Genomic DNA, 19,929 nt, shown 5'->3' with positions numbered 1-19,929 from the left:
GAACTTGAGATTGATAGTTGGAGTCTGCATTTTGCGATAATGAAAGAATAACTTTTTGCATCGAGAAAATGGGAAATTTGTTCGTCTTAAGTATTCTGAGTCTGTTTTGTCATCTCAGCTCTGTGAGTTTCTAATCAAATACTTTTTATTCAAATCTGACTTCTTCCAAAGCAGGTTTTTCGCGAACAATGTTTAAGCGAACAATCGGTGGAAGCTGTTATTTTAGAATCAATGTAATAAATGCTATGTCTTTATTTGGTGTTTACTGGAAACTTGTTTTCAAGTTTTAGGAATTACGTACTTTTTACAATGGGCAAAAGTAGGACTTTTGTTTAAACGATTTTTATGTCTTAGTAGTACTTAAATCTGCTTTCAAAGCACTTTGATTGCTCAATTGTTCGTGTAAAATAAAAATAAACAAACAGAAACGTATCAGCTGGAAATATAATTGACCCCAAAAAATTCTACGCTGCCTTTTTTCTGGTTTGGCGTTGATAATATATTTCCCGCATTTACATCCCTTGTTTACATAGAAAGCAGTCATATAGAAACTTGATTGTTGATTGCTATACTGTTTGTTATTTTTTTAACAAATGGAAGTCTTAAAGGTTAACCAACCGTGTAATACCAAACTTTGATAGATTATTTGTTCATCGTCGAACAGCAATTATGGTATAGGAAAAAATTATTTGAAAACTGAGATATTGTGTATCTAGGGATATACGTTAACTGCTTGAATGTCCGGTTTTTACCTTCAATTATATTATATAGCCTAGGATGGGTTGGAAATTAATGTGCTAACGCACATTACCGATCTTTCTTGTTCGTGTTATCTTGATGCCCTTAACTGCATTTATTTACGTGACGTCATTTGCGAAACTTCATCGCAGCAATTTTTCAATCACGTGCGCAACTAATTGTTTTTGTGCAAATGAGTTACTTTTCTCTACTTCATCATGCGAGGTATGTATTCGTTGCGATCTATATTTTACTGTCCGCAAGTCTGGTTTGGACAGTTTTCTATTGATGTTTTTGTTTAAATTTTTTTGGAGATTTAGTCTCTTTCAGCTTTCTGGAGACCTTGGTTTGACAGTGGCCGAAGTGAATGTGGAGCTTTGCGACACTGAAGTGACAGGTGCACAAGACACATGCTACACAAAGCGGACATTAGATCCCACGGGTGCCATTGTTGTTGGTTCCTCCTCGCCCTACTCAATTGTAGCCCTGAGGCTCAATATTGAAGCTGTGACAGATGAACTCTACTACAGAGCAATAGCCCCTCAGAGGTTGTTCAACATCAGAGACGAAGTGTGTGTTAAGAATCCGTGCAAGAATGGAGGCGAGTGCTTCTCAGAATATGGTGATCTGTCTACACAGACAATGCGATACACTTACAGGTGAGCCAGTTATTAATTGCTCTCAACGAAGTTTGAAGAAACGTGTCTTTTTTATGCAAAAGTTTGTCCTTTTTGTTTTCTTCTGGAACATTCGTTCGATATCTTACGCTTTGACATCTCGATATGCGCTTTAGCATAGCTCTTTTTCAGAAATTAACTCTGTTGCTAAATCAAAGCCGATTGTAAGATAAGATAATACAAAAGCAGTGATAGCTAGGGGTAAAGACTTCGGTCTGTCAATGCGTAGGCTGAAGGTTCGAACCCGGACCTGCTCGAAAATTTTTGCACCCATAAAAATTTTCTAGGCTACTATTGTAAATTAAATTGCCCCGCCTGTTATTCGAGAGCAATTTGTCCGATGTTAGTCGATTTATGTTTACTTCTTGTGCGCTTACTCTTACATTAAGAAGATGCTCTATCCATTTCAATTCTGTTAAGGAGTCGGAGCTGAAACTCGTGATCGAGAGTTATTAAAAAACTCAGAGGTAGCAAGCATTTTATAAAAGTTTTTGGGATCTATTCTGTCCACCCAAGCTTAGTGGTCATATAAATTTAAGCCCCCAGGCGGAAGTGCTATTTTTTTACATTGTAACGTGCTATATAACAACACATGTGATGGGGGGCATAAAACACTGGAGGGGGCAGAAAAAGGTAGATCCTATTTTTGTACAATCATCTTGATTTTTACAATATTTCACAATTTTTACAATTTTCATCTTAATCTTAACAAAATGTATTAGCAAAGATATAATCATAGGTGAAAGGAGCAAAAATGAGCAAAGGTGTGTTGCTTGCTGCCGTATTGGGCTAATGAAGGAACCACGTGATGGTACCTGGACAGCAGATAAACATTTTTTAAAATCATTTCATTAATAGCCGCACAGCGATAGCTGGGGCTATTATTGGCCTTCTCTTGGTTTTTTTACAATTCAAAGAATTTGAATTGTATTGGGGTGCTGTCTTTTTTTTAAGATCTGTTCACACATTTTCAGTATTTTTGAAGTCAAATTGGATTAGTGATTTTGGTCACGCCGAAACAGGAAATGGAGTGAAAAAGCGAGTGGTTTTGCGGCGTGAAATTTTTTCGCTCTAATTTTAAAGTAGATTGAGAATACGGTGTTTGAACAAAAATTCGCTTTATCGGTAGTGGTTTTTTGTTCACATGCGGCAATTTCACTTTGATTTTTACTGTTTTTTCGATTTTTTGGATCGGATTTTTTTCTAAATGGTTTTTCCAATCCAATCATAGTCCGTTCTAGGTCTAGTTTTCTGTTTAGTCAATGAAAATTCTTTGAATTGTACGTCCGGACTTGTCCTGCTATGTTTTTTTATTTTGTCGTCATGATTTTTGTTACGACCATATGACGTCACAGCCACTTTTTGTTCATTCGTTCATGCAATTTCAACTGAATTGCATGTGTGACGTCATTTTTCGCTCTTAGTGGAGCGAGTTTTTTTGTTCATGCGCGTGATTAAATTTTTGGTCACACTTGATTTACCTCACTTTCAAAAATGACTTTACTTTGAAATTGACTTTTGTTTACTTCAATTCAAAGAGATAAGGTCAAATGGGTGTGTGTCACTCTAAATGAAGGTTATTTGAGATCAGCTAATAGAGGCAGCAATAACTTATACAGATTTTTAATCAAAATATAACAGATCAGCCCTCAATGAAAAGACGAATTTTTTTGGTCTGTATTTTTTACTGTTTTTTAGACTGCCGATCTGCGAATCTATTGCGGCTATTTTCTGGCAATCTGCCAGCTATGTTTCGATTTTTTTTCAAAACCGTTATCATAATTTGGATAACAACGAAGGTGTTTCTGTTACTGTTGCAATTGATTGCATTTCTATTTAAGGTGCGAATGTGTACCTGGTTTCATGGGTCCTAACTGTGAACAAACACAGCGTACTTTTACTGGCTCATCCTCAGCACCCTCGTTTGCTTTGTTCGAACCCTTGGTGTTCTACAGCGCCAATGAACACTTGTCTTTCAATTTCATGACTGACCAGCCAACCGGATTGCTGATGTACGCGGGACCAATGGATACGCTATATCAGGCAACAATAGTGGAATCTTTGAATCAAAGTAGGTCTCTTTTGCTTTCCGTTAAGAATTTAGTTTCATCCTAGCTGTTGATCCAATCAGAGCGCTTTCCTCCTACTTCTTACTTCGCATGACTGCCAAATGATAGACCTCTGTAAAAAGTGATGGTGCACCAACTTTGACTGAGTTAAGGTGAAATTTTACTCAACTTTGTCAAGTTCAAAGTTAACATAAAACTGCCCAGGTAGATTTTTTTTGCAGTAAAAATATCTTTAAATTATCTGTTGTTTGTAAGGTTTCTCAGTTGATAATAGTGAAAGACAAGTTTCGGGTACGTTACAGCTTTTTCTGCTATTTCAAATTAATTTTTTTAGAAATACCAGTTGACGCTGCCAGGTTCTTAATTTATGCTGAGAGAAAAATTGTTAATCCTCTTGAAATTAAGTGTAAATGAAGCAAAATTTAGTCGATCACTAAGCAAGGATCACTTTCACAAGCTGAACGAGAATTGATTATCCTGCAACTATTGTTGTCAATAATCAAAAGTAAGAGTCTCAATTGAACTGTTTCAGATAAAGACTTTGTGGCAATTGAGTTGGTCGACGGCACCCTGAGACTGCATGCCAATACAGGATGTGGTACTCTGATTCTCGATCTGCCTTCTAACTCATCAAGAAGACTCCACGATGGTCTGTTGCATCACGTGGACATGTTCATGGAAGAACATTACGTAACTCTCAGACTAGATATGTGCATTGGGGCTGACGTTGATGAGAGTGACCATGGGCCATTTTACTCAAGGGTCACTCGGCGGGGACTTTGCCAAGTCAGCGGGTGAGAGAGCTCCAAAGATTAAGTTTCAAATCTTTTGGAAATGATAATTCCAAAACTTTCACATCTTTTTGGGAATCGATTGCTGCTGGACTGCCGTAAGACTTAGAAGGAATGGAATGAAAACTGACCAGTATTTTGAGCATTTTCGTGCGTGTCTTGTCGAGTTTTGCTTGACATAAATTACTTGCTGATTTTTTTAGCAGTTGAACTTAAACGTATGAGCTATCTACACTCTTCAACAAAAGTATCAATTGCGTATCAGTTGATATTTTTTGTTGTTGATTTTTGCTTCCATCGGCATAGTCTTCGGAACTCATCCTGATATCTCCAGATAAAATCTTCAATAGCGTCCAGTTATCCAAAGTCAACGTTAAAGTGATCCGGGCTTGACGTTTTCTCACATCGATTTTTCACATGATTTTCTTCTATTGTTCCACTGGTAGCACTGGTACAGGAGTTGTGATCATAGAATTCACTGGTGGCACGAGTTTCTGTTCTTTTCTTCTTAACACCATAATGCCGACTAGGTTCCTGGAAAAAGGCAGTCCTGAAAGTTCACTTTCAGAGAAAACCATTAAATGCCCTTGAGAGAGTTGTCCTGTCTACACAAAAATTCTTGTCCTGCCGGACTATGAACTCTCTCTCAACGTTATTAGTGCCGCGTCTGCGCAGCCAAGCCGACTGAAGCAAAAACTTATGCACATGCATTAGTTGACAATATCACCAAGGAAAATAAATTGCGCTCATGCTTTGCACGTGAAATTAGACACGAGCAGCGAGCTCAGGAGAGCAAGAAATCAAATTTAATTCTTAGTGGAAAGAAGCCGGCTGGAAACGAGCGAGAACTACATTTTAGTCAAGAATATTACGGAATCAATTGTTAGAAATCGACAGTTTGGAAATTAATACAATAGGGACAATCAGTCGAGACACTGGCCGCTAATTCTAAAGTTAAAAAATCTTATTGAGAGACTTGATTTTTTTAAAAACGAATCACTTGGAAAATGTGACAGCCTACAATGAATTTTTTTACCCCTGATCTATCGGAATCAGAACACGAGACCCAATATCAGTTGGGAGAAGAGCGTTACTAATCAAAGAAGTCAAAGAAAGGAGAGGAAAGTAGTTGAAATAAAGTGACTACCTGTAATAAAAGGAACTTGTCCAATCTCCATACGTGCTTTTAAAACGCAAAGTTCACTTGGTTTCGATCGGAGAATTAAAGTTAGTGAGCTCGTTTCCTCCAAAGAAATCGGAGTTTTCTTGGGGTAAATTTTTCTATACTTGCCACCTCCTAGGTCAGCCTATTACATATCACCCTCTCTAGTTAGCACAAAGGTTCAGAGCATTATGGCCGGCTGGGAGCTTGAAAAGCAGTGCTACAAAAAGTTCGAGACAGTAGTCTGTATTGACTTCAACTTACACAAATATATTGGAACAATTTACTAGTTTCAAACTCGGAGTACCGACTGACTTGTTTCCGACAGTTAAGGCAATGTAGAGTAACGCCTCTTTTTCCCTGATCCTAATTCTGTTTTGGTGGCGAGTCCTAGTTTGTCTTCCGTCTATTCGAAGGAAGTGTGCATATGCTTCAAAAGTAATCGCGGTCAACTGCTATTTAAACAAAGAGTTAAATGCGTATCTTTTGAGAACTTCCATTGATCACAGTTCTCTGGATCCATCATTTTTGTCATACTGGCAAGGGTAGGAATTTTCTTATCGAGTTTCTTAATGAAGAAGCGAAAGCATTGGCGTAAATTGTCTTTCTTATACGGCTGAATAACTGTTCATCACCAAAACAAGTTAAAACTGGGAAGAGACGGACAGCGAGCGTGCAAGTTATTAATCAATTTGAAAGAGACCTCAAAATGTTAGCAGAGATCGATAGAGCGCTGTTTTTGGAAAATGCCAATTTTTTGAATGTAAATGAGGTTTTTTGCTTTGCTAAAGAAAATGAACATGCGACCAAATTTCCCACTCATATTCACAGGAGATGAGAAGTCCTCTACTTTTATTGACATCGTAAATCTTTTTAATAAGTTTTTTCACTCAGTCTTTAACAAGTCTTCTAATCCTGCTTGCAATTGTAGTTTTTCAAGTGTTGGTGATGTTTGTTATGCTCTATGAAATTGATATTTTGACTGCTGATGTTGAATAGTTGGTTGAGAAAGTTCACGACGTAGTTAAAATTGTCTGCGTTGACATGTCACTTTGTCTGCTGAAGACTAATTCAAATTTTTGAGTTGAAAATGCGGTTTTTAAGATCAAAACGATTCCTTTTTTGACTCATTACCAACTAACGCTAACACTTCATGCTGTGTTACGCTTAACGAGAGAGCCGCTTATTCCTGGCAATTTTTTAAAAAGAAATTCAAAATGAATTTTTTTCTGCAATTCGATTTTCATCGTCGATTTTCTATGTGTAGACTTCGTTATTTTGCAAAAATAATACCATTTTTGCGGCCTCGGCACTTACGAAGTAAGTGCCGCAACAATTTTTGACCAGAGTTTATGGAAAAGACAAGGGAAAAAATGTTTTGAGGGTGGGTATGGAATAAACTATTTAAAAGTATAGGATACCAGCTCCTCATTGTTTAGCAAAAAACTTTTAAATTTATGATAAAATAGAGATATTTTTTGCCATTTTCGGTTTCAATGTTTGGTGCTAGAACTTCATTCTGTCTTAGTGTGTTAAATAGCTTTGTACAACGATATGAAATAGAGGAGCGCTCAAACTGCGTTTTAAAGGAGGGTATCTCTAGGTAGTTTTTGGCAGATCTTCTGGTGTTTCCGGTACTATGCTCATACTCAATAAGGTCATTTAGATAAGTTTCGCTATGCATCTTTTTCGATGATTTCAGGACAAATTTCAGCAGCTCATAACATTGAACTCGAATACTGTTAGTAAGTTATTAGAGATAAAAATGTCCCTAGTACTATCTGATCTTTTCTGAAGTAAATGAATTTTAATATTTTTTCTGCAGAATGTAGATAGGTAGAAGCGACGAGTAACTGCAACAGCCATATACTAAAATACCGTATTGAATTATTGGGTTAACATTGCTTCGGTAGTAATCAATTAGCTGTTTACGGGGTACATAGTGACGCAGCTAACATATAATACCACACTGTTTTGAGAGTCTTTTCCTAATTTATTCTCTATGTGATTGAAAACTTAATTTACTATCTACATGGATTCCGAGATACTTACAGAGATTACGAACTTCAAAAAGAACATCATCAAACTTAATCACTGATTTGGGAGCACTATTTTTTATTCCTTATATTCATTTGTACTGTTTTATCCATATTTAGTATTAACTTATTAGCAATCAACCAATTTTTGATGTTTTGCAGATCTTCTTGCACTGAATTATCCTCTTTGTTGATTGCGGTGAGGTTTGCATCATCCGCAAACAATATAACATCAAGAGATTTGCAAACTAATGGCAGATCTTTGAACCAATAAATGAGGAACAATAATGGAACCAGAATTGAACCTTGTGGAACCGCACAAACTATAGATTTCTACGAGGAACAAGCTCCATTTACAATAACCCGCTGTTGTCTCCCTTTTAAGTATGTTGGTTGTTACCCAATTTAGAGCTGGGCGCCTGATGCCAGTATTTTCGATCTTTTTCAATAAGATATCATGCTCAATGGTATCAAAAGTTTTTTAAGATAAGATAGAAACTGATAGTTTTTTCATTTTGGCAGTTCAATCTTATGTTTTCAACTAATTCAACTATAGCGTCAATTGTGCTGTGTTTGGTACGAAACCCAAATTGCTTATTGAAAAGCAAATTATGATATTCCATGTAAGCATATATGCGAATGAACAAAGCACGTTCTATAATTTTACTGCACACAATTAGTAGAGAAATTGGTCTGTAGTTATTTTCGTCTAGTTTTGATCCATCCTTGTGAAGAGGAATGACTTTGGCCTTTTTCAGATCATCGGGAAATATTCCTGCTTCAAAAGATTTATTGATTATCTGGGTTAGGTATGGAACCGTAACATTTGATGACAACTTGAGTATGACATTCGAGATATCATCATCACCCGATGAGAATTTATTATCTAGATTATCAATGATTTCCCTAACCTCGTCACTGGTTATTGGCTTTAGATACATTGAGTGATTAACTTCGTCCATCTTCGTTAAAGGAACGTGTTTAATGTTATGTTTCAACTTCGGACCAACATTGGTGAAGAATGTGTTAAAATCCTCAGCAATGTCAGCGCTGCTTTGATCTGTGCAGCGTGCATTGCATGTATTCAACGCAGGGACTTCTGAACTTTTTCGAGTTGTTCCTTTAATAGCATTGAGTAACTTATATGTTTGCCTTGAGTCTCCAATACATTATTCGAATTTTTGTGCATAAAAACTTTTTTTTTACCATTTTAACTCTTTTTACAAACTTGTCGCGTAAAAATTTGAATTTTTTGCTGCTTCATTTTTATGCGGATTTTGTTTCATACTTCGACGTGCTTTGTTTTTTTTTGAAGCGCAAATTTTTATGGGTGTTTGTAAACCGTTTCGGTACTTTCGATTTTTTATCAGCCAAACACCTAAGAGGGGCATACTTGTTAGTGATTTCCAGGAAAAGGCTGTTGAGTTTGTTGAGCAACTCATTGGTACTATCAGATTCGAAAAAGTGACATCGATTCCTTAGTTTCCAGTCTAAGTCAATTAAATGTTCGACCGTTTTTCTTGATCTTTTATAAAGCTTATGTCTCTAAATGGCAAATACTATTGTTCAGTATCAACATTAATTGGCCACTTCCTTAGGATGGGATAATGATCTGAAAAGGTTTCATGAGTTAGTACACTAAATTCAGGGCTGGCAAAATTTTGATATATAAAATGATCTAGACAAGTTGCGGAGGTAGAAGTTTTGCTGGTAGTTTCAAGATTAGCAATCTCAAAATCATTAGCAGTTATCGTGCAAAGATAATTTGAATGTAATTGATTCTTTACATGAGTGTCGATGTTAAAATCTCCAGTTATAACGGTAGGACAATTTATGGAAGTTAAATCATTCAAAAATCCAGTTTTTCGACGAATTTTAATTTATTTGTTCTTGTTGGATTGTAGACAGTAGCCAATTTAAATCTGTATTTTTTGTATTGAAGAGAGACCAAAAGAGTCTCATCTATATCTGTTGAATGTGTTTCTAACAAGGATATTGGATCCTTAATTTGAATCATTACACCTCCGCCAAGCGTGTTCCTATTCTTAATTGCATAATTATTATAGCCTGGAACTAATAAAGAATCGATGTCATCGTTTTCAGTCAACCAAGTTTCAGTGAAACATATAACATTTGGTGGAGACTCAAGACTATGAACAAGTGCTTCTAAATCGCTTAAGTGTTTTTTTAAAGAACAAACATTAACAGTTCGTATGGAAATTGGTAAATAGGATCTATCACATTAAGATACAACTGATTTAGGTTCCTTCTCCTTGCAGTTCTCTGCCGGAAAAATGCCGCTGAAATTAAAAACAGTTTTTCACATCTTGCAATTGGTAGCCTAGTTCATCACATCTTGCAATTGGTAGCCTAGTTCATCACCACCTTCATATAGTCCCGTTATCTTCTGAATAGATCTTTCATTGTTGTATTGAAAAAATATGTTACTTTCTCGGGTCCAAACCCTTGCAATACGATTATCGCGCTTCCTTAGGTTAAAAAAAAGCTAAACGGGGACGACTAATATCTTTAAACACTTTAACATTGGCGTACCCGACAAGATTCATCAAACTTTTCTTCTTCTTCAGCATCTCAATTTTCGAAACTTGCCTGTTGAAGCGGACAATTATTGGTCGCTTGCCTCTCTGTGCACTTGGTAGCCTGTGTGCAATTCAAATGTCCTGCTCATCCACGCTAACTTCTATTTTGTTTGCAAGTTGCACAATTTCCTTGATAGTCTCCGCGTACGCTTCAGGTTTTCCATCATCCTTGATAACCTCAGGCGGTCGAATACCCTTGATGTTATCACGCCTGTTTTAACTTTCCAGTAGCTCGGCTTCGGATAGGGACTTCAAGTTACATCTTTTTTCTTGCGCAGTTAATTTTTGAGCGAACTCATCTTTCAACTTGACAATTGCATCGTTGATGGCTGCTGATACCGAATTCCGAACTTCTGATTGAATGCCTGCAATAATATTTGGCATTTGAGCTGCAAGTGCACTTTGAATGACTTCTTCCATTGATCTTTCTTCAAGCGGACTCAGTTCCGAGCAACCTCTTTTGCTTGCGCTTGCCTTCATCACGGGGGTGCAATCCATGTACCGGAGAACAGGTGGTTGTCCATTGACGTCATTGCCTGTTTGGTCATAACTCATCGTAAACTATTTAATAATTTTATGACAACAATTAGTTGTGGACCAGGTTTTTTCAGACCTCAACGAAAACATGGAAGAGCTCATTTTATGCCTAGATTTTAGCAAGGATTTCGACTCTTTCAACATATTCTAATAAAGACGTATTCTGGCCTTTTTTTTATTTGACGATCTTGGAAGAATACATACGAGGAAAACTCATGAAAGCTAAACGAATTTTAATTTTTTCGCGGCATAATGTTCCTTTCAACACCTAGAAGAGTAAAAGCCCGTATCTTCAACTCCTGTGTTTTGTCGTTTTTACTTTACGGATCAAAGATATGGTTTGCTGATATGAAGATATGGTTTGCTGCTTTGATTTGAGGCTGGATTACAAAAAGCCGCTCGTGATAGCCAAATCTTTACCAAAATCCTACCAATTGATCGAACGAGACATCCGCATTTTTTAGAGGAGCCTTAACGAGAGGAGCTGCATAAACTTTGGCGACCATTTCAGCCATCAAATATCCTGTCGAACCAGTAATCTGACTGAGGCATGATCTGACTGAGTCAAGCGCTTTCATTTTACTCAGAGTTTTTGTTAACTTACGCAATGCGAAAGCTGACTTGCATAATAGTTGTTCTTGGACAATAAAGTGCCGCTGCGGATTTTTTTATAAGTTAATGATTTTTTTTCTATTTTTCTATGTTTGTTTCGATGCCAAATTTTTTTCATACTCTTGCATCGTGTGTTAATTTATTTTACTGTGTTCTGACTAATACCGTACACTGGTGAACTGAAGCCTTGTTTTTCTCTCTTCTATCGCTCTCGACTATGCAAGAATGGAAAATTTTTACAGCTTGATTTATTGATTTTTTTGTCGTCTTTTTACTTGCTCTCGGACGAAGTTTGAAGTTATGCAAAATTTTGACGTCTTTGACGTTTTGAGTGACTTTTGCACGCTGCAGTTCTTCATTTCCACTTTCAATTTTTCGCTTGACATTTTCAGCGACTTTTTCACGCTAGATTGCTTGCTTTTCGTTTGAACTAAATTATTTGCATTCAGAAATTATGTGTGTTTCTAAAACAATCAATTGTGAGATAAGCAGTGGCCAAGGACAAATAGCCAAGTGGATAATGCTTCTGATGTTTACGCCAGGGACTGAGGTTTAAACCTCTTCGTTGTCGACAAATACTGCACCCAAATTAAAGTTTTTAAGAGGGCTGCGATAACTTTTTCCAACTCACTTCTGTATCTGTTTCTATCTGTATTTTACGGCATGCAAGTCTATTTCGCAGCTATTCCGTCAATCTGTCGGCTGTGTTCTTGTTTCCCATTATTCTCTTTTTGGATGTGATCGTAAGAGAATCAAAGTCATTGTAGTTCAGTTGCTAAAACTGATTTTGTTTAAGATATTGTTTCCTATCGAAAATTTTACACGTGGATTTACTATGTTGTTTCGAGGTTCGGTTTCTGAATGATCAAAAATAGCAATGATTTATTGAATATTTTGTCTTTTTTGTTCTTGTTTCCCATAATTGTCTCTTTGGATGTCTTTTGCTGCATGTTTTTGGTGTATGTTTTTGGTGTATGTTTTTGGTGTATGTATAGTAATGGTCCTAGAGTATATTTTTGTCATTCGATTCAATCTGTTTTTAGTCGAACCCTATTGCAAGGTGTACCCTATTGCACAGCGTAAAGTAACACAGGGTACAGTGCTTTAGGCCATTTTTGTTTATATTTTTTTCAGATCTATTTCTGTGGAATATTTCAAGTTAATTAATGGTTTTTATACAAGCAAGGGTCACATTAATGTAGAGGAAACTAAAGCTGTCCGGTTTCAGTCATATACCAGGATGTGGAAATTTCATCACCACGCCCCAACCGCTCCAATTGGGTGGAATGGCGACTGACAAGTTGCCCTATCAGAACCTTTCCTCTGACTACTTCAATGGTGTGATATCAGAGGTTGTTTCCAATGGTTATGTCCTCGATCTGGCGGAGCCGCGCATACTTGAAAACTCAATAATAGGTCAGAGTTATTTTATCATTACTGTCCGTTGCTCTGTAGTTATTGCTAGAAGAGACTTCGCTTTTGTCTTTGCCGCATTTGAGAATTTAATAGATAAGGCAAATGAAAATGTTGGTGTGTGATATGAAACGAAAATCCAGCGATGTGGGGATTTCTAAAAACATGCGCCAATAGATACCTAAAAACAGAATTTAACAGAAATTAACAATATTATCAAAATCGAAATCAGTGAGAATCAAGCAATGGACAGTTTGGTCCCGTTTTTAGCGAATGAGAAAGAGCAAGCGAATTGTCAATTTAACTGTATTTTTAAATGCAATAATAAATCGACACATCTGAAGTTGCGTGAAAAAAGAAATATGGTAAAAATTGAATGAGACCAACAAAATGATTACAACCGCTTAGTTGTTTCTTGTGCAATTACTGTTAAAAAACGACAATTTTGAACAAATTAAACGGTTTTAATGCATGTACCCTCAATGTGTAGTAATGTTGGTTGTATATTGCAGGAGACATCAAAACAGACAGCTTTTGTTTCGATGAGGATACTGCAGTATGTGCTGGGAACTCTAAATGTGTCGCTTCCCTCACTCAGTTCTTCTTCTGTGACTGTGAGCCTACCAGATATGGAGATAGGTGTCAATACACGTAAGGCCAATAAAATGTACACAGAATACAATTCCGGTCATTTCCATTTTCATTCCGTTGTTAGTAGCCTCAAAGTGATAGCTGCGGCTCCTACTGGCCGTCTCTTGGTTTTTTATTTCGTCGTCAAGATTTTTGTTACGACCATATGACGTCACAATCAATTCAATTCTGCTTTTTAATTGCTCTGGAATGAGAAGCAATTGTTGTAAACGTGTGTGTATCTTATGCAGAGTTTTTGCTTGACCGTTTTTGCGTTTTCTTCTAGAATAATCTTTAGCTTCTCAAGTGACTTTTTCACGCACTTCTTGACTTTTTAGTAATTAATAGCCGCCCTCATCTTCTCAGCCGGCTATTATAGCGCGCCTATTTTTTACAATTCCAAGAATTTGAATTGTATTGGGGCGCTGTCTTTTTTTCAAGATCTGTTCACGCATTTTCATGATTTTTGAAGTCAAATTGGAGTAGTTATTTTGGTCACGCCGAAACAGGAAATGGAGCGAAAAAGCGAGTGGTTTTGCGGCGTGAATTTTTTTCGCTCTATTTTTGAAGTAGAGTGAGAAAATGGTGTTTGAACAAAAATTTGCTTTCTCGCTTGTTTTTTTATCACATGCGGCAATTTCACTTTGATTTTTACTGTTTTTTCGATTTTTTGAATCGGATTTTTTTCTAAATGGTTTTTCCAATCCATTCATAGTGCGTTTTAGGTCTAGTTTTTTCAGTCAATGAAAATTCTTTGAATTGTACGTCAGGACTTGTCCTGCTATGTTTTTTACTTCGTCGAACAAAAAAATGTTTCGCTTTACCTCATTTTGCCGCTTTTTCAACATTTTTGCGTGAAATATTTTTGGTTTCTCTTGACTAATTTCTCTTCTCTCATTCTGTTAAAATTGATTTTGAACATCAGTTGTTCAGCAAAGCAATTCAAAATGAACAGAGTCAGTATAAAAAATTGAAGTCAGAAACAGAAACAGAAACGGGATAAACCCATAAAGCCCAATTTTAGATGCCCGCTATTTGAACGTCGTTCCTATAAATCTTAGTTAACATCTCTAATGCTTATTGGTTATGATAGCAGCCCCTGTAGCCTCTCTTTAAGAAACAGAAGTATGTTCAACTACGAAATACCATCAAAATAAATCGGACTTAAAAAATGTTTTTGTACAAAATGTTTTTTTCAATATCTTCTAGTCTTTCAATCCCAATCATGCTTATTGGAATCAACAGCGGCTATTTTCCGGCAATCTGTCGGGTATGTTTTCAATTGCTCACACCCTGAAATGAAGTTTTATGTTCAAGCAAAACCGATTGGTAGAGATACGATGACAAGCACCTGACATGCTTATGCCTCTGTCTAGGTAAAGGAAGCGGACTCAGGAGGTCGGGGTTCGAACCCTACCTTCGTCTGATGTTTTTCCACCGATAAAGAAAAATTAACGCCCCGCTTGTCATTCGAGAGCTATTTTCCGACGTTAGTCCGTTCCTGTTTCTTCATTCGTTTTTGCCGTTTCAACTGAATTGCGTGCGTGACGTCACTTTTTACTCTTAGCGAAATTTTTTGTTCATTCTCGTGATTAAGGTTTTGGTCACACATGACCTAACTCACTCTCCAAAATGACTTCCTCACTCTAAAATTGACGTTTTTTGCTTTAATTCAAAGAGATAAAGGTCAAGTTAGTGTGTGTCACATTAATTTAAGGTTTTTTGAGGACAGCTAATAGAAGCAGCAATAAGTTTTGCAGATTCTCAATCAAAATATATCACAGCATTTCATAAAATAAAATTTTTTTTGGTCTGTTTCTTTTTCTTTATATGTCTCTTTTTCAAAACTACATAGTTGATATCGCAATAAAGTTGTTTTCAACATTTTAATATTACGAATTTTAGAAATTTTTCAAACAAATATCGCATTTTTTTTCAAGTTTCTTTTGTAAAATTTTTTCTTTTATTCGGGTTTCCAGCCTCATGGACCGGGAGTACTTCTATAGGGTTTGATAATAGTTATTACATTGTTCTGTGTAGCTTTGGATTCTTTTCAGTGTTTAAATAGTTCGTGTTATCACAAATATTACATTATTCTTTGCAAATTTTCGGAAAATTGATGTCACGTTTCCTAGATTATGAATCTTTGGGTACCAATGAAACTTCTAAGGCTTGAAATTGTTTTACTGGATAGCGTCTGTTTACAATTTTTCTGATGATATTGATATCACAAATGTTGGCAACATTTCGTTAAATTTTACTATTGTTTTTCAATTTTTTTGAAATCCTTTGTCATTTTCTAAGTTTATCGATCTGTAAGGGCCAATAAAATTGTTCAGTTCTGGCAGATAGGTTGCAGAACAGATTTCAGGGACAAAGTGTGCAATTGCTCTCAAAAGATGTTCGTTGCAATTATTTTAGTCCTGTTGGTCTTTTTTAGTGCGACTTTTCGTTTGAGCAATTTTTCGTCTGACCCAATAAACAGGTAGCGCCCACCGGGCTCTAAATTCTCTTAGAGCGTTTCAGCCCACTAGTTTCCAAGTTTGCAATTCACAATCTGTTTTGGAGACTTCTACTCATGGTGTGAAGGGTGGTTCTTAGAAGTTGACCCCTAACCCTCGCATATTAGCCCCCCCCCCCCCCACCATTTCACCCCCACCCCAAATCCCTACCCCTGCACATTGTTGAGGCCGTAAGGGCCCCGTGCAGCCTAAGACCCCCTCCCACTGTTAACCCCCCCCCCCCACTGTCGCACCCCCTCCATTTGCGTTCACCTTCAATTGAGCCCTTTCAAAGGGCTAAAGCTAGCCTCACTAAAACACTAAAACGTAGCTGGCTACTGACAAAGGAAAGGCCGGCCCCCGTAATGGCACCGTGCTGCCAAAGACCCCCCACCGTTAAACTCACCCACTGTTGCGCCATCCCCGTCAACCCCCCCCCCCTCCCCCCGCCGCTCACCTCACGCCCCTTCAATTAAGCTAGCCTCATTAAACCGTGGCCCGCTACTGACGAAGCCAACAGGTCGTTTGAGAGCGAATCGCCTGACGTTAGTAGGTTCGGTTTTGAAATTTTTAAGTTTGCGAAATGATGTAATTTTGGTTTAAATTTTGCAATTTTTTTCGATTCTTTTAATTGTACTTCAAGACCTGTCCTAATTTGGTTTTCACTTCGTCAAACAAAAATTTATTTTGCTTTACATAGTTTCGTCACTTTTTCGACATTTTGCGGGAAATCCTTTGACTTCTCTAGGCTAGTTTTACTCTTCGCTGATTCTGCTCAAAGTGCTTTTAAACAGTTGTTGTTTAACAAAGCAATTTAAAACAATTAGAGTCAGTATAAAAAGAAACGAAATCAGAAATAGAAACGGGATAAACCCATAAATCTCATTTTTAGATGCCCGTTAACTGAAATTTGTCCATAGAATTTATAGTTACCATCTCTAATGCTTATTGGTATTAATACTAGCCCCTTGGTCCTCTGACTAAGAAACAGGAGTATTTTCAACTACAAAATGACTTCAAAATAGTTCGCATCAATCTTTAAAATATTTTTGTTCAAAGATCAGTTTTTTTCCATTTTCTTTTTGTTCTTTCAGTCCCAATCATGGTAATGGAAATCAATGGCGGCTATTTTCCGACCTTCTGCCTGGTGTGTTTGTATATGCAGATTATTTATCTAAAATGCTCACTCGGATCGATTCTAGAAGACTCTCAGACTTTTAAGTTCATATATCGAGGAAAAATTGAGGCCAGAAAGTATTTCGAAATTTTTCTGATTTCTGACTTTTTCACGCTTTATATACTCTTAGGTGGTCGAAATATATTTTGTTTTTACCATTAATTTGATATCCTTACGGTCGGATGTGTTGCTCGAAACAATAGACACTACAAAGATATTCAATGTCAGGCTAAAGTTTCAAAAAATGGTGTGAGTCTTTTATTAACAAAAACAGTGATAGTAGCTAAGCAAAGCTTTCGCTGGCCTTCTCTTGGTTTTCCAATCTTTCCGATCCGTCGTCATAATTTTTGTTATTACTCTTGACGTCACGCTTAATTCAAATCAAGTTCTTGTTCATTAATATATCCAGTTTTCTGGCTTAATTGCAAGCAACACGATGTCATTTTTCACACGTTTTACAGCGAGCTTATTCTTTCGCTGGTATATAGTTTGCTTTAATGTGTGATTAAAAGATGGCGCGTTGATGGTGATTGCCCGAAGAACACCACATTTCGAAAACAAATGCGCATTTGCTTTTTCCTCGGATTATTGAGTCAAAATTTGTTTTCGCACAATTTGGTTGTCTCTTTCTTTTCAACCATTAGAAAACCTAACTTTCACTGAAAAATTATTCCGGCTAAGTTATTCCGATCAAAGTGTATTGAACAGTTTTTCAGTTATATTATCGGATCTATCAGCTTTATAACCCTTACTCTAGTGACCTTTCGCTGCATACATCAACTTCCGGGCTCTATGAAAATGTGTATTTGGACGTATTCATACGCGAGGCACAGCCGATGTAAATATTTGGTCGGCCATTATTAAGGATTTGAGCTCTCTAATTTCTTACATATTTGTTTCATTCCGCCTAGACTTTTATTGGTCTTGTTTACGTTTTATTCCGTTCAATCTACTCACTTAAATTTCCCATCAGACCTAGTTTACCTTTCTCCAATTATTGACCTATATGCCTTGTGCCTGCAATCGAACACGCTAGCTTTTGAGGCAATATGTTGTATGTTCTGAAGTGGAAAAAAATTGGCGTAGCATTTGTTGGTTGACTGCCCTTTGATGCATTTTCCCTATCGTTCAGAGATTAATTTTCTTCATTCAATTTTTCTCCCATGGAGATGTGTGCGCGGCCAAAAATGCTCGAAATTTTTAATATGGTTCTTTGGGTACATTTCTAGAAAAGAGAAATAATAAATCTTCGGTTGATAAAATGCGACACTTTAATGTTTGTAACTTGATCTTTTTCCTGTTCAGAAACGAACCGCACTACTTTGACTCCGAACTTGCTTCATTCATCTTGTATGATGTGAGCGCTTCATCCCTCCTGGGAAGAGAGAGCATGCTGACCTCTGTTCCGATAGAGATGACGAATGAGAGACAAGTGATAATGCAGGTTACTTTCAGAACCAGAGCCTCGGATGCATTGCTGATGGTTATTGAACACAAACTCAAGTACGAGTTCATACAGCTCGATGTTAGTGCCAAATACTTCATTTATTTGACTAAAAAAACCGCCGAGAAACAAACCTCAAATGAAAATAGCAACAGTGAACATTTGACTTACAGCAGCTACGTTCATTTACAGATAGATTTCATTTCCAGCAGCTACGGTATAGAGCCCACGCAATATTGGATACACATTTTATTAATTATTTTGATAGAACGAAATTTGAACGACATTCGACAGAACGATTAAAATAAATTTGATCCCCCCCCCCCAAAAAAAAAATGGCATCATTATAGCGCTTTTCCCCATGTGTCACTCGGTGTGACCGTCAATTGTTTTGAGAGCAAAAAGATGTGAGCTGGAACTCTCTAAAATGCTGCAAGTGGAGAACCTAACTTTAGTTTGCAGTTCCGGAAATTCTGTACACGGTAATGTTCTGATTGGTCTGGATATTAACAAGGTGTGGATATTGTCTTTAAAGCCCGTAAAATTGTGTAAATAAACGAAGATCTGATAACGCGTTTTTTTAAAAAAAATCTAGACATGGATATCTTTTCGGGGCGACACTTTTTCTTGCCAAAGGTCTAGTCGAACCTTAGTTCCTTTCAAGCGTCGCTTGGAAAATTGTTTAATAGAAAAGAGAATAATAATCTGCCCGTTTGTCTTACAGCTATTTGGAGGCATTCCTCGAGTAAGAATTAATCTTGGCAACAAGCTGGATACATTCGAGCTGACTTCTAACGGACTCACAGATGCAGAAGCGGGTGTGTGGGCTGCCGATGGAAACGAACACACGTTGGCACTCAACAGAGTCAACAACTACTTGGTGCTGTCACTGGATGGAGGAAATGCTTACAGAACGGTTAGAAATGCGTACAAAAATGGAAAAAGTTACAACAATGGCTTCCGTTAACAAGAAATGAAAAAATATTTAAGAAAACGTCGAATGATTTTTGGTCTCCCAGAAGGAAAAATTTATTTGAATAGTTAATTGGGAGCTTTTAAAGATATTTATATATTTAGGAGAAAAAAAACAATTCGAAAAAGTTTATATAATGTGATTTTTTTAAACAAAATTGATGTTTGAAGTTTAAAATTTGTGCTTAAATGATTTGAAGTATTGTTTTGTAGCAAGTATGATTATATTTTAATTTACTTGTTGCAAAAAAATGTGCAATTATACTGACCAAAAAGCGGGAAATGTGCAAATACTGAATAAATGATAAATGGAGTTCAGGCTGAAAAGCTAGTGTAAACATCCTCGTTGTATGTCCCCTCATTTGTCACTCTTTGTATTAATAGCCGCCCTAATCTTCTCAGCCGGCTAATATAGCGCTCCTATTTTTTTTTACAATTCTGTGCGGTGTTCCGCCTTCCGTTAATTTTGAATGTGTAGTGTTGGTGGTGCTGCGGCCGGACGTCAGAGAAGCAAACTAATCAGCTTGCTTCACTGACGCCAGTGTTGGTGCTGTTTCAAAAAAGACCCTT

General features: G+C 36.9%; 1 protein-coding gene across 3 annotated transcripts in view; it reads left to right on the top strand.

Annotated features, from left to right (window-relative positions):
• Positions 1 to 19,929, top strand: part of LOC142337418 (putative neural-cadherin 2) — a 289,747-nt gene that overhangs the window by 233,653 nt on the left and 36,165 nt on the right. For all 3 annotated transcript variants that reach the window (XM_075386622.1, XM_075386621.1, XM_075386623.1), the window contains 7 exons: positions 1,069 to 1,397; positions 3,257 to 3,486; positions 4,017 to 4,278; positions 12,451 to 12,638; positions 13,148 to 13,286; positions 18,249 to 18,468; positions 19,112 to 19,303. In XM_075386622.1, the coding sequence (XP_075242737.1) occupies positions 1,069 to 1,397; positions 3,257 to 3,486; positions 4,017 to 4,278; positions 12,451 to 12,638; positions 13,148 to 13,286; positions 18,249 to 18,468; positions 19,112 to 19,303 (1,560 nt within the window). The remainder of the gene's footprint in view (positions 1 to 1,068; positions 1,398 to 3,256; positions 3,487 to 4,016; positions 4,279 to 12,450; positions 12,639 to 13,147; positions 13,287 to 18,248; positions 18,469 to 19,111; positions 19,304 to 19,929) is intronic.

The sequence above is a fragment of the Convolutriloba macropyga genome, chromosome 4 (assembly GCF_964194025.1).
Source record: "Convolutriloba macropyga chromosome 4, txConMacr16.3, whole genome shotgun sequence".
NCBI lineage: Eukaryota > Metazoa > Xenacoelomorpha > Acoela > Convolutidae > Convolutriloba > Convolutriloba macropyga.
This window is presented reverse-complemented; position numbering and strand designations above follow the sequence as displayed.